This window comes from Hyposmocoma kahamanoa, unplaced genomic scaffold (assembly GCF_003589595.1).
Source record: "Hyposmocoma kahamanoa isolate Upper Pololo Valley unplaced genomic scaffold, ASM358959v1 100021, whole genome shotgun sequence".
Lineage (NCBI taxonomy): Eukaryota > Metazoa > Arthropoda > Insecta > Lepidoptera > Cosmopterigidae > Hyposmocoma > Hyposmocoma kahamanoa.
This window is the reverse complement of record NW_020653200.1, coordinates 9,058,523-9,069,767: the sequence shown is the minus strand read 5'-3', so window position 1 is coordinate 9,069,767 and position 11,245 is coordinate 9,058,523. Positions and strand designations below refer to the sequence as shown.

Below are 11,245 nucleotides of genomic sequence, written 5' to 3'. Positions count from 1 at the left end.
CTGTAATTTCACCAGCTTCCTTACCCTTCAAAACCGAAACGCACACATTATTTCTGTTTGGCCGTTATTCGGCTATATGGGTAACCTGCCAGTACTTACCTGGACAAACTCTTTCACAAGGAGCTCTACTGCTACCTTTTTTAAGCTAAGGTTACCATAAGAACAATAATATGAAACTTTGCTTTGGAGGTAGTTGATTATATTTACATTTTGGTCAAAAAATTTAGCTTATTTCCACTAATGTTAATTATTTATTCCTCTCACTCCAACATACGTTTCAACTGTTTATGTAATTTCACTGAAACTTCACGAAATTGCATGAAAATCATATGAAATATAGACTGCGACATGGCGTAACAGGACCCCTCCAATACGCCTGCTGTGTCATTTACATGAATTAATAACTATCTTTTGAACCGATTTGTTAAAAAAGCAGTCCATGCCAAGATAGCTATTAAATACAAAGGTTTAATCGGCAACTATATATATATATTCTCACTATGTCGTCACGTTTTATTATCGTTAGACGACTGTCGTGTCTAGCCTGTTCCCATATCACGACTATCTGTCGTGGACGATTTTTAATCGTTGAACGACTGTCGTGACTAGCTGTTCCCACTAGATCGTCATGACAATTTATCGTTTCACGACAGCCTCCTTGCCCATCTCTGGCTACGACCCAACGCTACTGCAAAGTGGACAGCGATAAATAAAATGTGACGACAATAGGGGCTGCGACAATCTGTCGTCACGTTTTTATCGTGACGTTTTTTTTATTGTGTGACGACTGTCGTTCTAGCTGTTCCCACTGTGACGTCAGTTTGTCGTTGTAATGTTAAAAAATCGTAAACGACAGTTAATCGTGTCATGCTATATGTGAACAACTGCATTTAAATATACAAGCCACGACACTGTAAACTGCACGACAATCTGTCGTCACGACATAGTGGGAACGCGCCCTAACCGTAACCGTTGCATATTATATAACCAAAAATCATAGTGTCTACGTGGTTCGCGAACTTGCCGCTAGCAGAACGCGTGCAGTCCTCAGTGGCAGTGAGCCGTCTGATTGAAGACCGTTTCATGCGTACACACGAGAACCTCGTCATTGTATCTGTCCCGTTACAGTTACAGCTCCCTAATGAGTGCGCATGCAGTCTGCGCAACTGTTATGGACAGGCCTGTCGCTTACGACCAGGCGCATGACTTGTTCGTCCTGTCACTTGGTATCATAAAAAAGGTAAATAACAAAATATTTTATATTGGGTACAAAAGCGCAAGCAAAGTCACGAGTATCGCCTTATGTACGAATACAAATAGAAGCGATATAAATAAATGTCAACTTTGGATTATTTGTGTTAATTCTACCAATCATGGCTTTTTTCATTTGCACCATACTGATTATTGGTTGGTGTAATCAGAGAGAGTGTCGTCGATAACAGCTTACTAATCCCTGTTCGCTAAACCTGTCAGCAATATACAAAATTAAAATTATTATTTGTAGCTTAATATGGACCTGCTTTTACATTTTTTACAAGTTCAAAATTATTAGCTTTTGTATTTCATATAACACAAGGTAAATGAATTGTTTGACTGTAAATAACTTGTCCGTGAGGCTAAATTTACTTTAATAATTAATATTAAACTGAACTTTGCGTTTAGGTATGTCGTAATTTCTTGCTTAATCTTAGTAGGCAAAGTAGGTAAAGGTAGAATTAAGTGTTCCAGAATATTTAGTTATGTGGCATAAATTTTCGTTTCGTACGTTGAAATTTATTACAATATTACAATCAATATTCTTCTCACTAGAAAGTAAATTTTTAAACAACTTCAAAAAAAGAGAACGGTACATATTCGACTGTAAGTATGTTTTATGTATATTCACCGATTTCTCCGTCAATTGTGCCGATTTTGAAAATTCTTTTGTCACCGAGCTAGGATCTGGTTAGGGGATCTTATAGAAATCGAGGGAAATTCTTTCATTTTATAGGCATGTATAGTGTTTTCACCGATTTCTCCGTCAATTGTGGACCGATTTTGAAAATTCTTTTTTATTTTAAAAGGATATACTCTCAAGGTGGTCCCATTGTCATCAAGTTAGAATCTGACGAGGGCGTCCCATGGAAGTCAAGGGAAATCCTCGAATTTTCTAGGTAAATGTCTCTAAGTCAGCCGTGATTTTATTCAATGATCCTGTACAAAAGTACAGGATATTTAATTTTTATCCGATTTTAAAAAAGGAGGAGGTTCTCAATTCGACTGTCTTTTTTGGGTTTGTTATTCGATTACTCCGATATCATGTGAACCGATTTCGCGGATTCTTTTTTGTTGTAAAGGGGGTACCTCAATAGTGGTTCTAAACAAATTTGAAGAAAATATTCCATCAAGTGTGGCAATTTCGGGCATGAATCCGGATTGTTGGATTTCACCTACTTTCCGTTAACCAATTTCAATAAAACTTTGCAAATAGATGTAGCGAACACAGCGAAAGCTGTTAAGCAAACTTTTGAGGTCGGTTTTGTTTAAAGTTATAATAATGTTACATAGGGTTCAGCTGTGCCAGTACTTCAGTAATTAATTATATTTGTAATTTTCGAATTTAGATGATTCTTTGAATATTTTTTATATCGCCTTATCCTTACTAGTATACCTCGTCAACGTGATTAACATCAAAGATTTTTGTGAACACTTTGACAATGATAAAGGATTGTGACGATAATTCACGATATAAAAAGAGCCTCTGCCTGAACAAAAATTCACAATAGCCGATCTCATGGTTCGGTCACTGTTTATTTTACACTAATGAGTAGTAAAACATCCATTACTAGTTTTCTTTAACCATGGCTTTGAAGGACCTCCTAAAGAAGGTTAGTGAATACTTGCCAGTGTTGACATTGGTCTATTTTATTGTCTGTACACATATTTTAGCGTATCGTGGTTACTTTAAATGTGTGGAAAATAAGAAATTTGTACATTTTAAATTAAAAGGTAAAATAATTTTACTTTACTAGGCTAATTAATACGTTGATTTTATTTTCGCTATATTTTTCTATTCTGATCTTAATTATTTATGAAAGTTTGTTTTAACCGGGGTTCTACGTCTACATTCTGATTATGATTAAAAAATCTATCTTTCTTTGCCGATTTTTCATCTGTATAGTTTTCTGTCGGCTTCTACAGTAATTTTGAAAATTTTACATTATTTAGTATCTACATATTCAAGGTATCTCTTTTTTCATTTAAAGGACATTGAGGACTCTACATTAATCTCTCCACTTTATGTACTTCAAACTCTGTTCTGTTCAAACTTTTTGTACTCTGCGTAATAATATTGGTAATAATAATAGCATAATTAATGCAAAGTTTGTAGGTAAAATAAGCGATGCAATACCGTTGTGTGATTCTTAGCTCGTAAGAATTAATTAGTTCTAGATATTTATGTAAACGTGTGCCGTCTACATAGGTGTATACCTGCCTTTTTGCATCGTTTTTAGAATAATCCTCTGTATTTGGACAAAACGTGTTTCGATGTTTACGAATGACTTCCAACTTTTGTCCGCTGAAAAAATAAGAGCGAATTAATATTTTGCTCATCGACCAGGACGCCCCAAAACCTTATTACGCCTTACTACACGGCACTGCAATAAATAGTACGAAAATTAAAAAAAAATGTCCCAGCAGCTTACAATGGTAATTTTGATTTCCGAATACAGATTTTAACAAGACTATAACTGATGACTGGTAGCCGCGCCAGGTACACCCTGTGGTACGCATCATATACACATAAAAAATATCTAAATATCAATCATTCTAATTTCTTTTTATGTGTGAATTTCCTTCTCCAAAAGTGTGAAGAAGTTACTGTAAAACATGTCGTAACAGATACACTTTCCACAAAAACTTAACTTGCACTACTCTACTAAAAAATCATACAAGTATTATGTTCATTGATCATTCGAGACTAATCTACATCGTAGTTCTCGGGCCTTACGAAAGGTATATAAATAGCAGTGATAGGTAGAAAGTAATCCCATAATTGACAGCATAACTGAAGCGCATATGGCCTTCTCCACTAGTTTGTTATAATTATTAATAACAAAGATCGAACACGTAGAAAAATTCATTTGATTCGGCTGGATTCGAACCAGCACGCTCGAGCAATCCATGTCAGATGCTCTGCCATTTAATCAACGGAACGAACCAGCAGACCTTACGTCTTGTTCTATGTGCTTCTTGCAGATCTTTCTTTTTGGTTTTTAACGACTATTTTTCCCTAGCGCCATCTGTGAGAAGTTTATTTCTTCACTTAGAATAAATATTTTAATTCAGTAGGTACCTACTATTAAATCGAAATAAGAAATTTGAACAAAACAATTACTTCTTCACGCAGATTTATTACTAAGTACATGGATCAACCATATAAATTACTCCAATAAAATGACGGGTCGAATATTACTAATTTAATTATAGATAGCATATACCCCATGTGTGAATTGATATTCTGCAACATGTAATCTTGGCTATAGAAACAAATCTATATATATTAGTGAATTCAATATGCACTTTGATGGAAATATTAATAAAGAAGTAAATTTTGTGAAATTAAATATATATTCTTTGAATACGTACAATGTTATTAAAATAACGAAAATTACACGTTTACGTTATTTCGTACTTAAGTACTTAAGTGTAACACTTATAAATATTTTCTTATGAATAATTTGATGTACGGAAGTCGTACTTTTGTGCAACATAAGTGCAATTAAATTATTAATGAATTCACTAGCAGAAGGATAAAATTACATCTAAACAACCTTACCTTAAAAAAATGGATGGAAATACAAGGTCTACATGTCCGTTAATGTTAGTTTTACGCATGGTTCCGAATACTTTTTACACACACCGCGTGTTATTATATCTAGACTAACCAACACTGTGGTTAGTCGGCAATCATTCGCAATGGAATTGTAAGAGTCACCCGGAGGGCAAAATTACGACTACAGAAGTGTGCAATCTAAACTTTGTATGATCTTTTTGTACGTGTCGCCCGAGTAGGAAACCTCACATTTCTCTGAGCTCGTTGGATGAACGCAACTTGTTTGTAATACTTTCAATGTCTTAGAAGTACCGAACAAGGAAGGAAGTTTGTGACGATCGATCGAGTTTTTCAATGAGAAGTATAGTTTTATGGCAGTATTAGGAGTTATCGTTTTTAACATGACAACCCAACTTCGCCAACTATTAAGTATAAGTTTTCCTTAGTTTATACCATACACCATGGTCCTGCGTTAGTCTCTATAATCTACGACATTTCTATAACGGCTTTTTGGCCACCATTATCACATCGCGTCATCTCGCTTCACCTCTCATCACCACACCTTGCAATAAATTTCCCAGATCCATCTGAACTCCGTCGTCCGATCTTCGATGTCTTGTACCTTAGTTCGCCTTCAGATTATGGAACACGGTCTATAAGTTCGATGCCGGGCATGTCACGCTTGATGGTTTAACTTTCACAGCCTTCTGAGTCATGATTATGGCGCATAGCATACATTGGTTGAATGAGCGGGTTACCAAGCGATTTCAGGATGTCATCCAGGTTATCGAATGCGGCCCATCCTAATGCTAGCCTAGCGTTTTATGATCTTATTGTGTTGTTATTGTCGTTATTCCTTTTTATTATCTTTAATTTACAATGGAAAGGGTCGTTCCTCTATATACATTGCATTTGTTCAGAGAGAGGCTTATTTTATAATATATAATGTCCATAATATACATTACAATGTATAAATATATATAATAGACACAATCATGTTGCACATCTTCACATCTCATCTGAATAAACATTACGTCAAGTGAGTCTAAATTGTAAAAATTCGTGCTATGTTTCATAACATAATTGAAGAAAGAACAGTTTTAAAGAAAATTACGTGCACCCAAGATAAAAAAGTAACATAAAGAAAAAAACATTCAAACTCTACAGAACAGTACCTCTTTGTACTTTACAAAAAAATGTTGCGGACCACTGTCTTCCTGCGTAGTTGACAGAGAGGTCTGTCAGTGCGAGATTATGACTAATCAACCGCGGCCTCCGCCATTACGGGCTTGCGCTTGCGACCATGCACCGGCACATAGTCGTGCGCAACGTGGACATTTTGGGAGTTAGTCATTATTATTTGTAGACACCCTTGTAAACATTGAAGTAAATAAATAGATAAGGCAAGTGATCCAGTGGTTGACGCTTTTAGACGGGAAATCACGTGTTTAGCCAAAAAAGTATACTTAATTATCAGTCATACCGACTGCCTAGGTATGTGCAAATATTAAACGGTTTGTCACTTATCTTCTGAAAACTATAAAATTTCAAATAGTTATAGCATTATTAAAATGTTCCTTTTTTCCCACAACCTCTGGAATTGTACCTACCTGTGAATGACAGACAAAATTTCTAATCTCCCTCAAATTACAAAGTTCTGTAATCTGAGGGCCCAACAGTAAACTAAGGCAAAGTAAGCTCAGAGTAGGTTGGGTTAGATATATGACAACGTCAAAAATGCAAGTCGTAGATATTGAGACTAAGAGTCGTATTCTAGAACTCTACTCAATGCTCAAGTCAGGATTTGAGTATGGTTTAAAGCACTCGAAATCATTCTCAAGTCCCTGCCATTAGGGTCGTATTTCCAGTGCTTGTGTTGCAGTGCAATCCTGACTTGAGCATTGAGTAGAGTCCTAGAATACTACCCTAAGGCAGGACCATGGTGGATGGTATAAACTAACGAAAACTTATTCCTACTAGGAAGGACGCTATTTTAAGATTTCATACCGTTCATTCATACATTTCATAGTTCTTTAACTGCATTTATTACTTTTTAACAATATAAGTATTTAAAAAGAACAAATATCAAAACCAAGAGGTATGCTTTTATTATAATTAATAAGTACCTACAATGCGATTGCAAAAATAAACTTATACAATAATCTCAGTACAGAGTACCTACTAAAAAAACCGACCTCAAACGTACGTGGAATTACATCTATTTGCCAAGTTTTAGCCTCTAGTTCGCCACTATACAGGAATTGACACAGGAGATAATAAAAATCGGCTTTCACTACTCAAAGTATATTGAGAGAGAAAAACGCCTTGAATTGGAGAATAGCAAAACCAACCACTAAAATAATTGCTCCTTAAGTAAAATTTAGGCGCTGTACGTATATATATATAAGCGAAAGTGAATAGGCATTATTTAGGTGTGCATGCTCCATCGTCGACCTCATCGTCACTTTCCACCAGGTGCGATGGAGGCCTAATGCGAACTGACATTTATAATGTAATTAATAAAATAAAATATTACCAAAATAAAATATTATTTTCTAAGATAAAATAAATAATTTTATCTTAGAAAAGTCATTTTCTGGCGTCGCCATTCTCACATATACAATACAGAAGCGTGCGCGTGCGTGCGATCGGAGCGCCTGATCGAATTGAACGGTGCTCCGATTGCATTGTCGGCGGCGGCGGCGACGCGAGGAAAAACGCGGCGGCGGCGCGCATATCTATATAATCTTTCAAAAAACAATCATATTTTAATGTAAGCTTATTATAATATTATTCATATTTGTACCACGATAAACCTATCAACCAAGTAATGTATTATTGCTAAAGTGACTGAATGAACGAATGATTTCCCTATATTGTCTATTCCTTACTAAAAACAGGAAAGAAATAACGCTATATGAACTGTATAATATCATCTCTTTCTTTTTTGATGTTACATATCATCATATCGTAGTATAATGTTAAAGTACTTAATATTATTTACGTTCAGAGAATTTTAACCAAAAAAGCAAAGTATGTAATAATGAAATCTATTAAAATTACGTTGTTTTTTTTCTTTTTTTTTTTTTTTGTTTTATTTATTATTTTTTCCGCATTTTCATGAAGAAAAATAAATAAAACAAGCTGAGTCTTGATTGTCACGTTGTGAATTCGGAACTTTGACTATGGAAACCATTGACTTACAATTATAATGGAAACCAATTTTTTTCCATCCTCTAAGATTTGGAATTATGGTCTAGGGTCAACTGTTAGTGTCGCCAAGGAGTATATAGATGTCGCTGTCATAATTTTACGAAATAAACATGGCGTATTTTTATTTAAAGAAAAATTATATCCTATGTACTATTAAATAAAAAACAAACAAAATATTGGAGAGATATATGTAAATAAATAAGTTCAACTTACCTTTTAATCATTACAAATCAATATTTAGACAATAAATTCGAAAATAATATTGTTTCTATTGCATCCGTGTAACTATTTTAAGATTGCTAAATTTGACATAAGAACAATGTTATTATAATGTTAAAGTCGCGTCATAGTACGAAATGAGCGAATGAATAGTCACAAATCTGCCAATAAATCATTGTAGTTTTAACATTATAGTAAGCTTACTTTAAGTGCGTCATGGTATGAAAAGTCAATGTAAGGTTAAAGTAATATTGTTTTAAGAGGTTGTGGTAGGCCCTCTGAGCATAAACATTGGTGCGGTACAAATAGAAGTACCTACGGTACCAACTGGTTGGAGGTGTCTATTTAAATTAATTTTCCTCTCCGAAGTCCGAAGTTAATTTTCTGTTGCATGCACATAATGTTCGTCTCTTCTTGCACATATCACAGAGTTTTCTCGATATTATTGGATCGCTTACTGCGACTGCCTAAGGGCTATTTTAACTCACGTTGCAAATGCCTTAGTTGCCTATCCAAACTAATATTAAGAATTCGAAATTAACTCTGTTTGTTACGTTTACACGCCTAACCATATATGATGAATTTTGGTACAGAGATAGATGTGACCTAGGAGAAGGACGTTGAGTCACAAAAATAAATCTTAAAGGGGGGATGAAATTTTGTATGGAGAACCAATCATTTCTCAAGTAAGTAGTTTGTATGGAGAACCAATCATTTCTTGAGTAAATAGTATAGTAGGCTGCTCAAAGTACTTATTCTACGCAGACGAAGTCGCGGGCACCTGGTGCATTTTGCCTAATATACTCGTTTAAAGAGTTACTTTTAAAATACCAACAACCACGCATGTATTACTAACGTCATAAATAACAACTTTTGCACCGTGATTTTTTACAAAACATAATCAATTAAAATTTTTATTGAATTGATATGAAATTTTTTTTACGTGAAATTACTCCACTAGTTTGTTGAACACTCAGAAAAATTCTTTTGATCCGACCGGATTCGAATAAATTTACCAAAAATAAACTTTTAAGTTCTGAGCGATCTATTTAGTTATTTTTGTACGATAGTAAAATCTGATTAAAAGTCATAGAACTTTATTTATGATGTTAGTAACATAGCTCTGCGAGGTTGTTATTGTTTTACAAATAACCCTGTATGAGGTTTTATAGCGCTAAATAGGTACATTTTTAGTGCTAAATGAATTCTTGAGGTGACCTTTGTGTGTAACAAACGAATCGTTGTTAAGGGCTGTTTTATCCCGTAAAGCGGAACAATTATAATTGGTCCAGTAATTTTGTTTAATATTCCGTTAATAAGACAAAGTTTGTATAACTCATTGCATGGTGCATTGCTTAAATGTATTGAACAAATCTGATCACAAGGCTTAATGAAAAGTGAGAGAACATTCGATTTTCCGTCAAACTCTTGTTCTGCTCTCAGTACTTTAAAATACATATTTCTTCTTATCTATATTTAAGTATCTATATTTCTTAATATTCATTGAAATTATTGCCATTTTAATTTCTCTGCAATTATACGTAAATTTTCAAGTTTGTGCTACTGCCTTCCTGCGTAAATTCCTACTCGACGTACTACTCAAAGGATTATTCTTTGGATAAAAAATTTTGAAGCAATTAAAATTACAATTAGAAGAGAATTAAGGAAACTAGAGATTAAAAAGGGCAAGCAATATAGGATAATTCAATGTACTTGTTTGACTCACACATACATTTTAGTTCGCTACGAATTTATGTCTGGATTCTATGCCTCTCCCAGCTGTGGTCTCAAGTTATTTTTTGAATACTCGAACGGGGTGGGGCGACGCGATCCCTCGCGGCAGTAGCGATTATAGTACCTACTGATCAACATTAGAAATGCCCTACACTAATTTATTGGGGTATCCTAAAGACTTCGCCAATTATAAAGGTAGCGGCCGAAGATCTTAAAAAAATTATGAAATTTAAATTTAATTAAATTTTATTTATTAAAATTTAATAAAATTAATTCCTAATCTTGTCAAAAGTTATTTCCGATCGATTACACTTAGTTGAAACAATTCACTAAGTTACACGAGTTTTCCAATATAGCTGACTCGTGGCCTGGTCGCTACGCGCGTATTATTTCTGAATGTAACAAAATAGTTTATACAAAGCATTAATAACGCCTCGCCGATATCTAAAGGGCTCTTCACTTTTTTGACGTCTATTCTCAATATACGTAATATTATGTACAAATTGTCTATAAAATTATACCTTACAATAGTCGACGTATACATTTATATTACACAGGCATTCTGCGTGATTTTGTTCCTGGGTTCTACGCTCTCTGAACCAGACACTTTCTTAGACCAAATGCTGCGAAATTCAAACTCTGATGAGCTGCTGAACTCTGTTCTTGGCCGGTTGGAGCAGAACCGCCCGGATCTCTTGGCTAAACAAGGCGTCACCGAGGAGGAAGATTGTAACGAACCTGCTGAGGTAATGGTTTTAACGCAGTTCGAGGTACATGACACACTGACGTACAACACTACGACATTAACTTACTGTTGGTTTGTAAGGAGGTCACAACAACACACGTGGCTGTTGGTGGGACATGACAGTTACGTGTAATGTTTTAAATGATTCCATACAATTCAATGCAATTCTAACGTCCTTGTGCACCATGTGGCTGGGCATGTATCATTACTTGAGAATTGTGTGAGGGGTATTCAGAGTTTATCTGTAGTTAGCAAGAGATGTCGAGCATAAGCGGTAAGTACGACACTGCATGACATCTTCTGTGCGTAGAAAGAACTACGAAGAATTGGACTCGCAAAATTTTGTAGTCGCGACGTATGAACGATTAATTGATTTAGATAGGAATGTTTTATAGTTTTTCCTCTTTGCTTTAACTACCTTTTATGTTTTTCGAATAAGGATTTTTCATCTTTACAATTCATATTTACAATTATTTTCTTTGTATTATTTTTAAATTTACATTATAATTTTATTTCAA

General features: G+C 34.6%; 1 protein-coding gene across 1 annotated transcript in view; it reads left to right on the top strand.

The window, feature by feature from the left end:
• The first annotated feature begins 1,049 nt into the window (after positions 1-1,049).
• Positions 1,050-11,245, top strand: part of LOC113225370 — a 24,945-nt gene continuing 14,749 nt past the window's right edge. The window contains exons 1-2 of the mRNA XM_026457657.1: positions 1,050-1,240; positions 10,540-10,752. Of these exons, the coding sequence (XP_026313442.1) occupies positions 1,142-1,240; positions 10,540-10,752 (312 nt within the window). The 5' untranslated portion in view covers positions 1,050-1,141. The remainder of the gene's footprint in view (positions 1,241-10,539; positions 10,753-11,245) is intronic.